This window comes from Antechinus flavipes, chromosome 1 (genome assembly GCF_016432865.1).
Source record: "Antechinus flavipes isolate AdamAnt ecotype Samford, QLD, Australia chromosome 1, AdamAnt_v2, whole genome shotgun sequence".
NCBI lineage: Eukaryota > Metazoa > Chordata > Mammalia > Dasyuromorphia > Dasyuridae > Antechinus > Antechinus flavipes.
This window is the reverse complement of record NC_067398.1, coordinates 48,664,171-48,682,102: the sequence shown is the minus strand read 5'-3', so window position 1 is coordinate 48,682,102 and position 17,932 is coordinate 48,664,171. Positions and strand designations below refer to the sequence as shown.

Here is a 17,932-nt window from a genome sequence, read left to right as displayed (position 1 = left end):
GTCACCAGATTAAGAAAAGTCACATCGAGTGCAAAAGCAGATGAGGGCAGAAGGGGTGGGTGTACTGATTGGCGGGGGCAACTACTGGGGAAGGATGCACTGCCTCTAGCATGGGAAGCAACAGTCCCCCGGAAGCAGGTTTAAACAGGCTGCTCTCGCAGAAGGATGACGCAGGAGCGGCCTCTGCTCGAGGACCGAGCCCGCTCTGAGGCACAGCGGGGCCTGCCTCAATACACTTATCTCCCATCTTAAGACAGCCTCTCAGAAAGCCAAGAATCAGCCCCTGTGCCGCCCTGGGGGAAAAGGTAAAGAAATGAGTGGAATCTGAAGCCTCTCTTCCCTGCACATTTGGGGGGGGGGGGGGGAGAGGGAGAATGGTGGGGAAGGCCACAGTCACCTTTTGGTTCCAGGCCCGCCCAGACCCACAGCGACCAGTAAAGCAACTGGAGGTGGTTACGCTGGTTTAAAAAAAGACAAAAGGTTACAGTGTCCTACAAGCACAGAGTTTTAAATTTAAAGACATTAAAAAAACTTGTCCCAGCCCAGGGGACTGAACATAGATGGCCAGGCTGACCCACTGGGTGTGGCCTTGCAGATCTACTGCGGTTTTCTTTGCAATAGCAAGCTCTCCAGCAGTGCCCAGCATCCCCAAGCCCCATCCCTCCCCTTGCCCTAGGGTCTTCTGAGCTGGCCAGGGCAGCTTTGCAGAGAGGAGGGAGCAGCCAGAGATCCAGTCAGATGCTCTAAAACTGTGAAGAGAGCAAAGGGGAAACTGGGATGAGTGCTCCATGGCCTTGGCATTTCAAGCTAAGCATCCCACTTTCAATTCTTCAGTTTCCCTCTTTCATTAATTTCCTCCTACTCAAGACTACCCCCCTCTCCAACCCTTTATAAATGCCTTCCTTGGCACTGAGACCCATGCTCCCCTTTAACCCCAGCCTAGCACCCAGCAGAGGGGTTTAGACGCATCAGGGGAACTATAGACTGGCCCCTTGGTTGGAAAGAAGGGTCTGGCATTTCACTGGCTGCCTCACCACCAACATCCCACTTGGGATGCCCTTTGTTATGCCAAAGGACCTCTGGGTTCTTGAATGCTATAATTTTTTGTTTTGGCCAGGCCTGCTTCAAGCTGGACAGGATATAGCGACAATCTAACATCACAGGAACAGCTCAGCCAAATTCAAAGATCTGCTACCCAAAGGGCCAGCAATTAGGTCCTAGCTTGTTTTAAAGTCATGGCAAGGAAGAAGACTTCCATTAAGGCACCACAGCATTACCATCTGCATTAGTGGAAGAGATACCCGTACCAATGAAATGACCCATCTGAATGCATACATCTATTTTCTGCAAAGACAGCAGTAGGTCTAATTAAATCCCAGGAGAAACTGGTATTGTCACTTTTAGGAAAGTGAACTTCTGTACAGAATCTATTCTTTTCTACACACAATGCATAATTAAGTCTCTGGGAATAAGAGTTAATTGTGAATTGAACACTAACAAATGAAATTTTGTGGGACACATAAGCATTACACGTGTACACACAAAATCTAGCCAAAATCAAATAGATAAATACGTAGGGAGTACACACCTGTCAGTACTCATATTGTATGGAGTTAAGTATTCCCTCATTAAAGGGCCCTATAACTAGAAAGAAACGGACAACATTGTAAGGAATAAACAAAAAAAATTAAAGACTGGCTGTAAAAATCACAATCATTAAGCCTGAAAGAGAAAAGCCAGAAAGGAAATACAGGATGACTTCTATGCTATGCAAACCATAGTTACTACTATTTATCTTGGCAGAGCACAACTTAAGTTCCCTCATGATGGATACAAGTGAAATGCAAGCAACAACTTCCTGGCCAAGAAGTTTGATATGCTGGGCCTAGGTCACTATAGGAGAATTCCTGGGATGTCTTAAGAATAAAATACTTCCATCTTTTCTGGCCTCCAGAAGTCTAAAGCAACTAGTTCCATGAAAACAGTCTCAGGTACTCCTTCATTTTTCAGGGGGAAAAAAAAACCACCATTTTCTAAATATTGTCTTTCTACTCAAATAGGCAATTTGACTTCTATGCCAGTCTTCTGAACCCCCTCCCGCAAAAGAGTAAAGTCTTCAAAATCCTCACATTCTTGAGGAACTCCTCTGCCACAATACGAGCACGAGCATTGACAGACAGCTTCATTTCACTGATTTCCTTATCAATCTCCTCCATGAAGTGGATGACAAAGTCCACCAGTTTGTGTTTGTACATTTGTTCTGTATGGAAGTTTGTAATCAGGAAACTGATATCATAACCCTGAGAAACAGAAAAAAAAAAAAGATGAGCAATTTAGTTGCTGGTAGTAAGGAAGGGAGAGCAGGAGCCCTTGAAGACCAAGAATCCTCTCTTAATCCATCCCATCTTTAAAAAAAAAAAATTCTTAAAATTTTTTTTTAATCAATGAAAGTCTGCCTTTCTCCTTCCCCAAACCCTCAAAACTCAGAAAGCAAGGAAAAAACCCTTATGAACAATAGAGCCAAGCAAAAAAGTCTTGCATTGTCAAGATCCCCCCCAAAATGTCTCAATCATCACTGGATCTATTATTTCTCTATACAGAGATGGGCAGCATTGAAGCTCTACCTTCTCAAGTGCTGTTTATCTTTCACCCTCTAATATAGTAGTGACCCTAGTGATTTGTGAGGGTGAGGGTACTAAGGCTACCCAAAGCTTTTCTACATCTTTTGAATGCATATTCATGAGATGTCTGCGTGTAAGTTGTGATTTGGAAGAAAAAACTGTATTCTCAAACTGATTACAACATACAAACCATGCTAAATAATAATTTCTTTTCTCTAGCACTGATCTTGTAAGGATTATTCTGCCTAACAAGTTTTTAAAGCATTTTTTTTCTTAAATCCAACTTTTGGAGCAACTGTGGCTCCATCTGCCATAAAATCATCAGGCTTCACAGATGCAAAATCTTTAGAGGTCAATTAGCTCATACAAATTTTGCAGATCTGGAAACTGGAAAAGAGTAATCAGGACGAATTTTAGACGTGGAGTCAGAGATGCTGAGCAATCCTAAGAAAATCACAAATTCACAAGGTCTCAATGAGAAAAACCACTAAATGATTCCTGAGACCTCTTCTAGCCTTAGATCTCATGAAGCCCAGAGAGGCAGAGATATGGAAATATAGAGCCTTTTTAATGGCAGTGCTAATAGAATGGTATAATGGAAAGACCCCTAAATTAAAGTGAGAAAGCCAGGAGGTCCAGGTCTCATATCAGTCTCTTAACTAGCCTGAGTGCCTTGTGTCAAATCTTCAGTTTCCTAAGTTGTAAAATGGGGAAATATCTCAATGTTGTGAAGATGGAATGACAGTACATGAAACAAAAACAATTATATTCCCAACTAGATCAGACATTCTTTAACACTGGAACCACTGTCTTCTGCTTCTCTGTATTTCCCACAGTCTTCAAGCTGAGAAAATAGCTTCCTGTAAGCCTCAGATGCCTTTCCTTCCCAGACAAAAGAAGAAAATTCACTGACTACTGCCTGGAAGAAGATTTCAAGATGGTGATCTCTGGTTGAGAGCTAGCCAAGGCGGAGGTTTCAGAGACAATCATGGATCCAAAAACAATCTTGGAATGCAAGAAAAGCTGTATCAGACACTGTTCTTATCCTACTGGGAATTCTCATGTGTCATGGAGAAAAGTGGACAAATGAGCAAATAAAAAAAAAAAAAATGAGAAACACATTTTGAGTCAGGAAGGTCATAGGGTCCTGTCTATACAGACCAGAAGTTATTAATCTATCAAGTTCTGAACCCAGGTCCACCAATTACAGCTACTCTCCCTGGAAACTCTTTGGGTTCAAGTTGCCTATGGACATTTGTGGAAGCTCTGAAGTGAGTCTAGAGTTTCTTCCCAGAAATCATTATTCTGATGAATCCAACCTTGAGGGAGCATCTCCTGTGTTCCTGTGCTAAGAGTTGTAAGTGCTCCAGATCCAGGCCTCTACCTCACCTCCACAGGCTTCCTACGCAAGATGAAGAAGTTCTCTGCTCTCATCATCATGAATCGCATAAATTTGTGGCAAAGGATCTTCTCAATCTCATCAGCCTACAGAGAACAATTACAAAGAAAACAAAACAAAACAAAAAAACAGGTTTCCACAAGCCAGCATAATAGGACAAAATGAACAGTACAATGGTTTGATCTTCAATCTCTCACACTCAACCCCACAGTGCTGTCCATTCTGAGGTGGCTGTTCTGCAATGTCTCTAAACCCAAGTTTTTGGAAACCAAAAGGAAAGAAACTAATCTTCAAGAATAAGAAGAATTTCACATCAGCATTTTCATTCTGTTGTTTGCTTGCATTTTGTTTACTTTCTCTTTTTTCCCTTTTTGATTTGATTTTTCTTGTGCAACAAGATTATTGCATTAATATGTATACATATATTGGTTTCACATATTTTAACATGTTTAACATATTTTGGATTACTTGCCACCTAGAGGAGAGGATGGGGGGAAGAAGGGGGAAATTTGGAACATAAGGCTTTGTAAGGGTCAATGTTGAAAAATTATCCATGCATATGTTTTGAAAATAAAAAGCTTTAATTAAAAAAAATTAGGAATATTAAGTATATTAGGGAAGGTCCTCCACAATTTAAGAATATTACATGAACACAGGATATTTCCAAGCCTGGAGTTGATGAATATGTTCTAATATTTTCCATATCTGTATTTTGATGTCATTGCTTTCTATTGTAATCCTCTAGATTTTGTACATTTAAGCAACATTCTATTGAGAAGGGGTCCAGGAGCTTCAATAGACTGCCCAAGGGGTCCCTGATGCAAAAAAGTTAATTAACATGACCCATTTCCATTCCTGGAAACTAGTTCTACGTCGCTCCTCCAGATGAAATTATACATAAGAGTTTTTGTTCAGTAATTTCAATCATGTTGGACACTTTGTGACCCCATTTTTGATTTTCTTAAGAAAGCTTAAGGTGTTGTGCCATTTTCTTCTCTGTGTGTGTGTTTCTTTTTTTTTTTTACAGATGAGGGACTAAGGCAAAGAGGGTAAAGTGATTGCCCAGAGTCACAACTATTAAGGGTCTGAGACCAGATTTGAACTCAAGAGGATGGACCTTCTTGATTCAAGGTCCACTGCACCACTTCATAATCTTCTCTTAAAAGTCAAAAGGCTCGGCCCCAGAAAATAGGAAAAAGAACTGGACCCATCTTGTCAGTTCTACACCCTGCTGCTAAATTTGGGTTATCATTAGAAATTAGCATATATTTGCATTATTTTGTTTGCAAACTGAATATAGTAATATTATTTCAGTTGGTCTTCACAAGAACACTTCGAAGTACGTAGTGTATTATCCTCACTGAGGCTCACAGAAACAGAACCTTGTCTGTGATATGCCTGGGTTTACAAAGCTCTTGAGAGTCAGGACAGGTAGTTCTGACTTATTATTGAGGGTTCTGTCTGTCATAGCCTGCAAAAAGTAACAACCTGGAGTAGAAACAAAAGAATATTGTATCCAGCAATAAGATTATGTGATGATTAATTGCGATGTACTTGATGCTTTTTAACAATGAGATGGTTCAAGCCAATTCCAATAGACTCATGATGGAGAGTACCATCTGCACTCAAGAGAGAACCATAAGAACTGAATGTGGATAACAACAGCATTTTCACCTTTTTTTTTTGTTGTTTGCTTTTTTCCCTTATTTTTTCCCTTTTTGATCTGATTTTTCTTGTGCAGCATTATAAATGTGGAAATATGTTTAGAAGAATGGCACGTGTTTAACATATATTGGATTACTTGCTGTCTAAGAGGAGGGGGGAGAGGAAAGGGAAGGAGAACAATTTGGAACACAAGGTTCCACAAAGGGTTAATGTTGAAAATTACTTTAAAAAAATTACTTTCCTAAAGCAGTTAGGTCACAGAAAATATCAATGTTTCATTTCCCAAGCGTTTTTCTCAATCTCTCAAATTTCAAGGTCCCGTAACTTCACTGTAATACAGATTTTCTAACATCTAGTCTCTAGTTTTAAACAGTCCTCAAGTGGTAAACTTACCTGTTTGACAGCAATGCTGACCCGAACAGAATTGATGGAACCCTCAATCAGAACCTTTTCCTTCTCATTCCTGCTGATGGTCACAGGTTGCAAGAGGAGTTCTTTGCTACTCCTATAAATGTAATGTCAAAGATTCTGTCACTGAAGGGACAGCATAGTCCAGAAAACCCTACCATAGGTCCTATAATCTCCAACTAAGATAAAGAACAAGGTGGTGGTCACAGTGGAACTAACCACTCAGAGGCTTCAAAACAGGAACCAGAGAGATCATCCTAACAGTAGATTCAGGGAGAAAGACTAACATGAAATGTGGCCCAAGATTTATCAAGTCAGAATAACTTTTGCACTCACCATTGAAATGTCTTTGGGCTCCTGTCACTCACTTTGCCCTCCCTCAGAACTTACAGTAAGGAAAATGAGGAAGTGATAACTGGGAGATCATTTATAGAAGGCCGGGCTGGCCCTGCCGCTCCTGGGATTCTCACCAAAAGCTGGGGCGGCTGTCCCACCGGGCCCCTGGGTCCCCCCCCCCAGCTCCCCGGCTCTCCTACCTGACTTCTACCTCTGGCTTGTTGTGCCTCTCCACCACTTGGGAGGAGAAGTTCTCCAGGCAGAGCGCAGCCTGCAGCGTGGCCCGCACGGCGCTCAGGTAGGGGCGGAGAGTGGCAGTCTGCAAGGAAGACACCGGGACTGTGGAGTCGCAGCAGGGAACAGCTCCAAGGGACCTGACCAGCTGTGACAGCCTCTCCGCCAGGGGGCCGGTAACCTGCCCCACAGGCCTCCCTTGGGCCAAAGCATCCTCCCATAACAAGTCACTTCCTAGGAGCCCAAAAACCTACCAAAGTGCTGCTTTTGATGCCCTGGGGGCGGGTGGCACAAAAGACGAAACTAAGGCAGAGGCAAATGACTCAGCCAAGGTCACTTGTTACAAGCGGGGCTAGTTACAAACCCTTTGGTTTGGAACTGCCCTTTGCTGCCTGCCCTCGCCTCTGCTCACTTCCCCTTCTCCATTCCGTGCTCTCAATGCTTCCTCCCGGCTGCCCCCTTCACCCTCTCGGTCTAATGGTCTCTCCAACATCCGCCCTACGAGCCTTTGCCCCTCCACCTCCCTGTGCATCCGCCCCCAGCTCGGGTTCCCTTTTTCTATTTCTTCCCTCCCTTCCCCGAGTCCCCGATTTTTTGCTTCTCCCCATTCCCTCCCCTCATCCTCTCTGGCGCTTCTGCCAAGTCCCCCATCCGCTCTCCGCGACTTGGCTCCTGCAGCTCTCCCGGCGCCCGGACCCCCCTCAGCCCTCCCGGGCTCCTCCCCGGTAGAGCTGCCCTGGTCTCCCCAGCGACCCCCGGGCTTCCTCAGCCGCCGAGACACCTCAACTCCTTCTCAGCCGCAAGGCTGCCTCTCTTCCCATCCTCCCAAGGGCCCCAGCGGACGCCCCCAGCCCTCACCATTGCTGGTGCTGGCTAGGCCGGAAAGCGGAAGTGCTGAAGTGCAGTGGCTTCTGGGCGCCGTCTCTTCCGGGAGCCGGGCTTGGGCGCTACCATCGCCGCTCCGAGGGTAGGGGTGGCCGGAGCAAAACAGAGACAGTTTTTCTCTTCCGCCTCCTCCTTAAAGCATGCAGGAACCGCCTTCTTCGAGGTTGTCACTGTTTCTTCAAGGTCCGACAGGATGGTGGGAGATCTTCTGCGCCCATTCCTCTCTCTCATCCCTGTTCCTCCTCCTGTCTCCCCCTCCTTTCGCTAGAAAGTACAGCCCAGCTCACCGTTCTGGATCCATATTAGGACAGGGCCAGACACAGGATCGCCCCGCCTCTTCCGGTTCTGACCCCGCCCGCCCGCGGTCTGTTACTGCCCAGGCCTCTGCTTCCGAGGCTCCCCTGCCTCGCCCGAGAGTGGGCCCGGCCCCTTTGCACCACCCACCCCCAGGCCGCAGTGGGCGGCTCCGCCAGTCCCTGCAGGACCAGCGGTTACCTGCTCTCGCGACCCCTGCCCCCCCACCCGCGAGGGACTGAGGCTGGCCGAGCGCGCGCCTCGTGGATCTGGATAGAGCTCGGGCTGTGAAGGTGGAGGCGGGACCGGGGCGTGGGGAGTGGGCGATGACAGTGGGAGTGAGGAGGGGCGGGGGACGTGGGAGCGAGGGGAGCCTTGGGAGGGGGGCGAACAACATTAGCAGTGAGGTGGGGCGGGGAGCGGAGAGCGAGGGGGAGTACTACTCGTGGAATAGGGGGGCGTGGACGGGAGGGGTTGTGGGGCTGACGGAACAACTCTACGGGGAATAGAGGGGCCTGGGGCTGAGGGCGGGATAACTACTCGGGGAATAGGGGTGTGGGGCTTTGGGGGGGCAACTACGCAGGGGGGAGGGGGCACGGGCTGAGGGGGGACACTTATATGGGGCATGAGGGGCGTTGGGCTGGGGGAGACAATTCCCCAGGGAGTAGGGGGCGGGCTGGGGGGGGACTACACAGGGGATAGGGGTGTGTGGAGGGGAGGGGCGAGGCTTGGGGATGAAAGGTAGGAAGGGAGCCCAAGAGAGCGGGAAGGAGCACTTTGTGGCACCCCCAGTAAGGTGCTGGGCTTGGCAGATTTAGGAGATCCGGTCTTTGGCGAAGGTCACGGTCACGGTCAGAGGAAGGGAAGAGAGGACCGAGAGCAGTCCTCCTTCCTTCTGGAGCTCCTTCTTCCCCAGGGCAAGGAACACTTGCTAAGTGCATCCCGGCGCCAGGCGCCGCTGGTCATTGAGCAGTTACTACTCCCAGGTGCTGGGCTTGCCTGCGGGGAATACAGATGGCCGCAGAAAGGAGCTTCCTGCCCTTCAGGAGCTTGCAGTCTGGCTTAGGAGAGACATTCACAGCGCAGCCTGGCCCGGGCAGATCTCTGGCTCAGGGGGGCACTGAAAGGGAGGGCTCTCGCACCGGGTAAAGGAAGTCTAGAAGGTATCCCAGAAAGCACGAGGCTGTTGGGAATCAAGTCCCAGGCAGCTCCGGCTCTCCAGCTGCTTCTCACTGGGGAAGAGTTCGGTCTGAGGGTTCCCAGGGATGGGGAGCTGTCTCCAGACCTTCTTGGTTTGAAGGGGCAGGGTGGCAGGCAGGTGGTCTTCGATTGCCTTTTATAGGTTCAGGTGGCCTGGCCGAGTGCAGAAGCATCCTCTTAAATGTCCTCAGGGCTCTGACTTGAGGTTCATTTCTCCACTGACGGCGGCTCCCATGTTGGCTTTTATCTCTTACCTCCTACAAAAAACTTTGCTGATTTTCCCAAATTGGGGTGGTCCCTGTCCCCAAATTCCTTTATATTTATGTGTATTTTTCATACTTCGCTGTGTACATAGTGTTTCCCCTCAGGAGGATGCAGCTGACTCCCCAATCTCAGAGTGAAGGGCAGCATGGCCTAGGGGATGGAGCACTTCCTATACCTGGAGTCAGATGGATCCAAGTTCTTATCTTCCCTTAGATAATAGTTGTGTGATCCCAGACAATTCACTGAACTCTTAGTTTTCTCTGAAAAATGGAGGTTGGGGCGGGAGGAAGGATCAGATTCCTTGTCACCTAAGGCTCTTTCTAACTTAAAGTCTATGATCTGTGAGATCCAGCTCTCCTCTTTCCTAGATCAGCCTTGTCTCACCGCATCTTCTCCAAGATGTGCTGTAGTCACCTCCAGCTCAGCATAATTTATTAGCTTTCTCCTTAGACCTGTCCCTCATCCTACCTTCCCTATTTTTGCTGAGTGTTCTATTCACTAGGCCATGCTGCCTCTCACTACATCCTCCTAAGGGGAAATACATACTTAATTAAGTGAATACAAAACCCTCACCATCCTTCTAGCCATCCAGCTTCAAAACCTTGGGTTCGCTCTCAGCTCCTCATTCTCTCACAGCTCGTATTCAACTAGTTGCTAAGTCTTGGCAGGCCTACTTCTATCACATTTCTCAAATCTGTCCTCCCATGTTTACTCACATGCCCTTTGCCATATGAAGGAAACTTCTGTGGCTCTTTGTTGTCTCTAGGATAAAAGACTAGTCCTTAAAATTTGGCATTTAAATTCCTCCACATAGGGCACCTAGATGGTGCAGTGGATAGAGCATCGGTCCTAAAGTCAGAAGGACCTGAGTTCAAATCCAGCCTGAGATACCTCTGATACTTTTTAGCTGTGTGACCCTGGGCAAATCACTTTTTTTTTTTTAATAACTTTTTATTGATAGAACGCATGCCAGGGTAATTTTTTTTACAGCATTATCCCTTGCATTCACTTCTGTTCTGATTTTTCCCCTCCCTCCCTCCACCCCTTCCCCCAGATGGCAAGCAGTCCTTTACATGTTGAATGGGTTACAGTATAATCCTAGATACAATATAGGTGTGCAGAACCGAACAGTTTTCTTGTTGCACAGGGAGAATTGAATTCAGAAGGTATAAATAACCCGGGAAGAAAAACAAAAATGCAAGCAGTTTATATTCATTTCCCAGTGTTCTTTCTCTGGGTGTAGCTGCTTCTGTCCATCTTTGATCAATTAAAGCTCTCTTTATTGAAGAGATCCACTTCCATCAGAATACATCCTCATACAATATCGTTGTCGAAGTGTATAATGATCTCCTGGTTCTGCTCATTTCACTCAGCATCAGTTCATGTAAGTCTCGCCAGTCCTCTCTGTATTCATCCCGCTGGTCATTCCTTACAGAACAATAATATTCCATAACATTCATATACCACAATTTACTCAGCCATTCTCCAATTGATGGGCATCCATTCATTTTCCAGCTTCTAGCCACTACAAACAGGGCTGCCACAAACATTTTGGCACATACGGGTCCTTTTCCTTTCTTTAGTATCTCTTTGGGGTATAATGGGCAAATCACTTAATCCCAATTGCCTCATGCACACAAAAAAATTTCTCTATATTATGACTTCATTTTTCTTTCTCTAGAGCTCTGCTTCCCAGCCAAACTTGCCTTAGTTGCCCATGCATACTTCCCAGTATTTGCCATTTTATCTCAACATCTTTACATAGGCTGTCCCTGGGATCTTCAGGATTCAGTTTAAATGTCAACTCCCAAAATAACTGTGTCAATTTCCTCCAAACTATCCCTCGAACTAATTTATATTTATTGTGTATGTTTTAGGACCTATTTGCACACATACATACATGTAGATAGATATATATGATTTCCCCTCAGTAGCATATAAATTCCTCAAGGGCAAGGATTATTTTCTCTTTTATCTTTGTATTTGTGGTATCTAGCACAGTGCCTGGTATGCAGTAGGTGCTCAATGAAGGCTTATTGAATTGAATGAGGAACAAGAAGAATGAAAAGAAAAGAGAAGGGAAGAAGGGAGAAGGTTTGGGGTTATGGGCGGGGGCAATAACTTGTGAGGGAGGATGAATAAAGACAAGAACTGGTAGGTAGAATTAGGGTCACCTTTGAAGAAAAGAGGCTGCCTCAAAGAGAGTAATGACATTGGAAGTGGAGAGAATTACTATTGACTTCTGACATTCAGGCTGCTAGCCCTGGCCCGTCACCAACCTTGAAGGCCCACCTCCCCAGAGGTCCTCCTGACCCATGCCACTTCCCAGTTCTTGTCAGTTGACTGTTTTCCTCTCCAGCCCTTTAGAGCCTACGAGGGCCATGAGTGAGCTCAAGGACTGCCCGCTGCAGTTCCATGACTTCAAGTCGGTGGACCACTTGAAGGTATGTCCTCGCTATACAGCGGTGCTGGCCCGCTCAGAAGACGATGGCATCGGCATTGAGGAGCTCGATACTCTGCAGCTGGAGCTGGAGAACCTGCTTTCTTCGGCCAGCCGGCGTCTTCGGGTGCTGGAGGCCGAGACCCAGGTGACTCCTTCCTTTAACTTGTCCCTGCTCTGGAGTCAGGTGGCAAGGTAGAAGGAGAGGGGAGGGGGTGCCGATTGGATAGTGAAGCCAAAATAGGGAATCGGCATTAGATTAGTAAAGGCTGAGCAGCCTTACTGTGCTAGGGCTGTGAGTATTCTGGGGCGTTCGGGACAAAACAAAGGAAGCTTCCCCATGTGGGAGGCAGGCAGGCTATATGTAAAAGAAAGTATAGGAACACCATGACCGCAATATGAATTGCAGGGAGTGTTGGGCAGGGAAGGGCTTTGGCAGTATAGGATCACGTATTGCCTAGGAAGGCTGTCGAGAGGAATATTTGAATAATAGTTTCCATTTCTTAAGGGTTTATGTCACTAAGATTCCAGTTTTTCTTGGGATGAAAGCAACTCCCTTGACTTCCTTTCCTCAGTAACTAACCATGTGTCTTTCAGATCCTGACTGACTGGCAGGATAAGAAGGGTGACCGACGATTTCTGAAGTTGGGCCGGGACCATGAACTGGGAGCCCCTGCAAAACATGGCAAGCCCAAAAAGCAGAAGCTGGAAGGAAAGGCAGGTCATGGGCCTGGCCCTGGCCCTGGCCGGCCCAAGTCCAAGAACCTCCAGCCCAAGATCCAAGAATATGAATTCACAGATGACCCCATTGATGTGCCACGGATTCCCAAGAATGATGCTCCTAACAGGTGCAGGGCTGGGAGAAGTCGGGAAAGGGGTTATCAGGAATTGGGAGGGACCCCCTGGGGGCTTCTGATATCCTGGGGGCTGTCATTGTTCTCTGGGATAAGCATGTAGGATGGGACCAGCCATCAAGCAGGCACTTAATACAGTGGCTGATAATAGGCGAGGGGACTGTCTGTGCTCAGGGCCAGGCTCTGCTCCCAGGTTCTGGGCTTCCGTGGAGCCGTATTGTGCCGACATCACCAGTGAGGAAGTACGAACGCTGGAAGAGCTGCTGAAGCCCCCAGAAGATGAGGCTGAGCATTACAAGGTAGACCTTTCTCAGCACCACCCCTTGTCTGACCCTGCTTTGGGCAGGGAGTGTCTTAGTTGGAAGCTCAGACCACCTCAAGCTCTGGTTCTGAAACATATTGAATAAGGAAGGAATAACCACTCCAAAGGTTCTTCAGTTTGACTGGTTCTTGTACTATTGAGGTTGGTTGCTTCCTTTTTCCGTGCAGATCCCACCCCTGGGGAAGCACTATTCCCAACGTTGGGCCCAGGAGGATTTACTGGAAGAACAGAAGGATGGGGCCCGGGCAGCAGCCGTAGCCGACAAGAAGAAGGGCATTATGGGACCACTGACCGAACTGGACACTAAAGGTATTCTCCTAAGACTCGTCAGATATCCTTTTTTCTCTTCATCCCTGTAAGACCAGGAAAAGTGTCTAAGCTGTGCCCAACAATCCTCTGCCCCCTTTACACCCCCTACTCCTCTCTGGTTCCAGATGTGGACGCTCTCCTTAAGAAATCAGAGGCGCAGCATGAGCAGCCTGAAGACGGGTGTCCCTTTGGTCCTCTGACTCAACGGCTCTTACAGGCTTTGGTGGAGGTGAGGATCCAGAGATTTGGCGTTCTCCCGACGCCCTAGTGCAGGGGACGTAGAAACCAGACTGAGACAGTCTGACAGGACTACCTATGTGACCTTGGGCAAGCCATTGTGGCTCTTAGTTTCCTCACCTCTAAAATTAGGGCCTCTCTGGTCCCTTACTGCCAGAGCTGCAGCCCTAAGAGTTGGTCAGTATTATGTGGAACCCTTTTTCATGGGAGGTCAATGGGCATGGACTGTCCGGAGAACTCATAGCCTTATGGAAGGAGGAGGGATACAGCTTAGACACCTAAGGAGAAACTTGGAAATTCAGTATCTTCAAGCCATAGCTGGCTACCTTTTTCATTCATAACTGCTAGGGAAAAGGGTGTTTGCTGTAGTGACCAGAACCCTTGCTCTTAGTTGGGAAGGCTTCCTGGAGAAAGGTAGACAAGAGCAGGGCATCTCAGAGAGGCGCTGTGATTTGTTGAAGGGGTTACCTGTCAAAATCTGGGAGGTACAGGGAAGGTGAGTGGTGGGGGACCGAGCCAAGCTTGAGACTATACTCCTTGCCTTTGTCTTGCTTTTATAATCTCTTAGGAAAACATCATCTCCCCCATGGAAGATTCCCCTATCCCAGATGTGTCTGGCAAGGAGTCTGGAGCCGATGGTGCCAGTACCTCTCCTCGGAATCAGAACAAGCCATTCAGGTGAGTAGTGGTCCCTTCTCTGCTTGTCCTCCCCCTGTTCCTGCCCAGCATCTGCTCCTACTTTTTTCTAAAGACCAGCTGACTCTTCCAGGTCTCTGGCTTCCTGTGGGGAGCAGAGAGTGGCAGAAGCTGCTGCTCAAATCAAGAAGCATTGCAGGGCTGGCCCTTTAATGGAAGAGGGCAGCGTCATTTGTAAAGCTTAGGTAACTGTGACCATCTGACCCATCCACAGTGTTCCCCATACGAAGTCTCTGGAGGGGCGAATCAAGGAGGAGCTGATAGCCCAGGGCCTGCTGGAGTCAGAGGACAGGCCGGCTGAGGACTCGGAGGACGAGGTCCTGGCTGAGCTGCGGAAGCGTCAGGCTGAACTGAAGGCGCTCAGCGCCCACAACCGAACCAAGAAGCATGATCTCCTGAGGTGGGCATGAGCACAGGAGGGTCAGTGGGAATTAGGTCACAGCTAGTCAGTTACTTCCCACCTTGTTGGGTGGCCGTGTTACCCTCTGAAAGTGTCCCCCACGGCAGTGGAGTTGTCACTAAGGGAACATAAGCTGTTGACATTGGGCTCCCTAAAATCTTTCTGTGATGCTTCCTTGTAGGGTGAAGGTGACTTTGAATTCTAAAAGTTTCTGCCATTGAAGCCTTGATTGGTACCACAAAGTCGGAAAGACTTTTGAGTGGCAGGGTGTCATTTGGCTATCACTGATGAGGCTATCACTCATCAGAGATTGGGTTCCAGGTGATGGAACTTGGTCATGGAGACTAAGAGTGTCTCAGATTATTTACTTTGCATCCTCATCAGTGTGGAATCATCATTGTTTGGGGTATTTGGGGGCACCCACTGAGCTACATATTGGATGCTTTTAGGACTCATGAACAGATGGGGCAGGTGCATAATCGATCCAGCTTTATAATAACTCTGGCAGGAACATCAGGGGATAATGTTGTGGGAGAAAATCCTAGAATGTTAGAGCTGGAAGGATTTAGACATAATCTGGTCCAAATCATCATTTTAAAAAATGTTTTGTTGATGTCTTTTGTTGTTACATCACAGTCATTTCTGTATGTACACCTCTGTTCTCTGCTCAGTGACTTTCAAAGAAAAAAGGTTTGCAAAACTTAACATACAACTTCACCTTACAGTATTTCATCCTACTCATTTTGTTCTTTTTTTTTAACGTAGTCAGTAATTACAAACATTTCAAGACATGGAAGAATAGGAAAGAGAATTGAGCAAGAAACTATGGCCTTCTGCTGTGTACAATTTTTTTAAAACCATATGAGTTTAATTCAGTAGTAACAAATTGCTTTGTTCCTTTTTGCATATCCTCTCTCCTCCCTCTGTGCATCTCATGAGGTCCAAAGAGAGGTGGCCTGACTGATGTCCATGGCTAATTAGCATCAAAGTCTGGGTCCTATTTGAATCTCCTTTAATCTATTAGAGAAGAAGTGAGTAGGTTCCAAGTTCTTGAGAGGAGAGACTGAACCTTACTTGCCTTTGGCATCCCCAGTGACAGCCAACAGGCCCATTGTGTAGCACATGGACAAAGTGTGCTTGATTCTATATGGGTATTTATGGTCTAAAGCAAGAAAACAAGAAAAATGGGATAAATCAGAGTGACAAGAAGACAAGAATATATAACTTACAGTTTTCAGATCCCTCTGAAATAGCTGTTCTTTAGCTTGGTCTGTGAACTTAGTGTTTATTTTAATATTTTAAAACTTTAAATATAATTGGTTTCCTTAGTGATCCTTTTATTGCATTTTGTGCTTTTAAAAACATTCTGAAAAGAGATCCACAGGTTTCACTGAACTGCCTAAATGACTGTTTCATGATCAAACCCAAGCCTCTGGCCAGAATCTTGGGGTGTTTTGGAATTGTGTTGTTTGGGAATCAAGCAGCTGGATAGAATTTTTTTTTTTTAAGTTTTCTTGTTTTGTTTTTTGAGTGGAATGGGGCTTGGAGACTCAGCTGTCCTAGGTGTGGAATGGATGGATTTGGTCCAGACTAGGAAGGCTTTTAGAAGATGCAGTTTGGTTGGGATGTTGAAGGAGAAGAGTAGGAGATGCTTCCCGAGCTAGGGGACTGAACACATGTGTTGGTCTTTGTAGGTTGGCCAAAGAGGAAGTGAATCGCCAGGAGCTGAGGCAGCGGGTACGCATGGCAGACAACGAAGTCATGGATGCCTTCCGGAAGATCATGGCTGCCCGGCAGAAGAAGAGGACCCCGACCAAGAAGGAGAAGGACCAGGCCTGGAAGACGCTGAAGGAGCGGGAGAGCATCCTCAAACTTCTGGATGGATAGTTAGCCCAGCCCGCAGTTCTTCTCATTCTCCCAGATGTTGGTGCCTAGAGGAATGGGAAGAGCCTGCTGGCTTTCTCTGGCAGAATGGACGGGAGCTGCTCTGCTGGCTGCCCCTCTTCACCGGACGTTTTAGACAATGCCCAGCAAGGGAGCAGGAAGGCTCAGCTGGACAGGAGCTGGCCCCAGGCTGCGCTTGGCTCCACATGACATATCGGTGTCTCAGCCTAGGCTTCCCTTCTCTCCTGTGTCTGGCTGTTGTCCCTTCTTCCCTCTCTTTTCTTTCAAGGACTTTGACCCTGTGTTTTTCTGAGGTGTGAACTTTAGAGTAAACAGACTGCTCTGGTTTTTAAGAATATAATACAAGTTCCAGTGTCATCTATTGCAGTAGAAAGAAGGAACCCACATGGGAGGGCGGGGATAAAAAAGCAACAGTCAGATAGGGATAATCATGAAGACCCAGAACCTTCCTGATGTGAGCATTTCCTGTGTGCCTAGAGATGTGTTGGGTGCTATGGGGGATACAAAGATACATAGTCTTTGACCCTAAGGAGCTCTCCATATTCTTGAGGAGATAAGACTTAATTGTGTGAAAAATTAGACAATGAAACAGTGCAGAATATGCTCAGGTACTCAAGGTCTAGCCTAGAAGTGCTGGGGTTATTTGAGAAAAGTATAAGCAAAGGGGCTGGCAGGAGCAAAAGCTTAGTGATTTAGATGGTCCAATTAAATTAAGTCCACTGGGCTTAGCGATATCTTTCCGGCTTGAAGATTCACATTGGCCAGAAATCCCTCTGTTGTTACGGAAAGGCATGGGGGAAGAACTAGGGGAGAAGGAGGTTAGGGAAAGGGAAAATGAAAGTCCCCTAGGTACTATGGGAAGGAAACAAGATTGTTCCTTTATTAGCAAGTTAGTACACGGAGGGATTGGTATGTTCCTCAGTTTCCCAGTCAAAATTTAAAATATATTTTCTCAAACAATGGGAAGCTTGTGTAGCATGTTTTTTTTTTTTTTCCCAATTAAATAGGCTTTTCTGAACTTTCATGGAAACATAAACATTTATAACATTATTTTTTGGGGAAACACCAAGTTCCAAACTAGTTTATAAATTCACTTTGGGAATATAGCCTGTTGATTAGTTGGAGAAAGCCTTAAATAATGGGCAAATTTGGCTAAGTAAGGAGAAGCTGTTTTACTGATTTATTTATTTATTTTTATTTATGTTTTGTAACCCTTAAAGCACCATAGAAATGTGAGCTCTTTTTTACTGGTCTAAAACTTGTAGTTGTCCTTCCAGTTCCACATTCTAAGGACCCTGCGAGGAGGAAAGACAACTTAATACAACTTAGCCCTCACTGATCCTTGGGAAGACAATCGGCTTCCCAAAAATTGATTTCTTATCCTTGGGGAAAAAAAAAATCAAACTGATGAGACAAAAGGCATGAATGAACCTGTGAGCAAAAGGGAGTAAGTAATCTGTGCC

The 17,932-nt window shown here is 46.5% G+C and overlaps 2 protein-coding genes and 1 long non-coding RNA gene across 6 annotated transcripts; 2 read left to right on the top strand and 1 right to left on the bottom strand.

Annotated features, from left to right (window-relative positions):
- Positions 1–481: 481 nt before the first annotated feature.
- Positions 482–7,615, bottom strand: ARPC4 (actin related protein 2/3 complex subunit 4). Of its 2 annotated transcripts, XR_007951171.1 has the most exons (7): positions 7,522–7,615; positions 6,630–6,748; positions 6,079–6,190; positions 4,011–4,106; positions 2,130–2,300; positions 1,589–1,644; positions 482–749 (listed from the first exon to the last, which is right to left on the bottom strand). XR_007951171.1 is itself a non-coding variant. In XM_051981862.1 (6 exons), exons 1-6 carry the CDS (start codon positions 7,522–7,524, stop codon positions 744–746), a joined length of 507 nt encoding a protein of 168 aa, XP_051837822.1. In that variant the 5' UTR covers positions 7,525–7,610; the 3' UTR covers positions 482–743. The 2 variants fall into 2 exon arrangements, 1 of the variants encoding a protein (XP_051837822.1); XM_051981862.1 differs by lacking the exon at positions 1,589–1,644 and having other exon boundaries at positions 7,522–7,610.
- LOC127551795 (uncharacterized) lies at positions 756–4,004 on the top strand. The gene is made up of 3 exons (XR_007951172.1): positions 756–1,358; positions 1,804–1,991; positions 3,458–4,004. It is a non-coding gene; the product is annotated as an uncharacterized LOC127551795 (long non-coding RNA).
- Positions 7,616–7,839: 224 nt separating the features above from the next.
- TADA3 (transcriptional adaptor 3) lies at positions 7,840–16,814 on the top strand. 3 transcript variants are annotated; one of them, XM_051981762.1, is made up of 9 exons: positions 7,840–8,135; positions 11,666–11,894; positions 12,344–12,594; positions 12,752–12,899; positions 13,090–13,231; positions 13,357–13,460; positions 14,037–14,146; positions 14,379–14,564; positions 16,259–16,814. In XM_051981762.1, exons 2-9 carry the CDS (start codon positions 11,688–11,690, stop codon positions 16,449–16,451), a joined length of 1,341 nt encoding a protein of 446 aa, XP_051837722.1. In that variant the 5' UTR covers positions 7,840–8,135; positions 11,666–11,687; the 3' UTR covers positions 16,452–16,814. The 3 variants fall into 3 exon arrangements, with proteins under 3 accessions (XP_051837722.1, XP_051837705.1, XP_051837714.1); XM_051981745.1 differs by lacking the exon at positions 7,840–8,135 and having other exon boundaries at positions 8,563–11,894; XM_051981754.1 differs by lacking the exon at positions 7,840–8,135 and having other exon boundaries at positions 9,554–11,894; positions 12,794–12,899.
- Positions 16,815–17,932: the final 1,118 nt, after the last annotated feature.

What these genes read in the sequence shown, in the direction of transcription:
- ARPC4 (XM_051981862.1), bottom strand. An exon ending in AAGCCAGAGGTAGAAGTCAG is followed by an intron (nt 6,191 to 6,629) that starts GTAGGAGAGCCG and finishes TTACATTTATAG; the next exon opens with GAGTAGCAAAGAACTCCTCT. An exon ending in TGCGTAGGAAGCCTGTGGAG is followed by an intron (nt 2,301 to 4,010) that starts GTGAGGTAGAGG and finishes TCTGTTTCTCAG; the next exon opens with GGTTATGATATCAGTTTCCT.
- TADA3 (XM_051981745.1), top strand. Translation starts at nt 11,622, where the DNA reads ATGCCACTTCCCAGTTCTTGTCAGTTGACTGTTTTCCTCTCCAGCCCT. An exon ending in TCTTACAGGCTTTGGTGGAG is followed by an intron (nt 13,461 to 14,036) that starts GTGAGGATCCAG and finishes ATAATCTCTTAG; the next exon opens with GAAAACATCATCTCCCCCAT. An exon ending in AAGAAGCATGATCTCCTGAG is followed by an intron (nt 14,565 to 16,258) that starts GTGGGCATGAGC and finishes TGGTCTTTGTAG; the next exon opens with GTTGGCCAAAGAGGAAGTGA.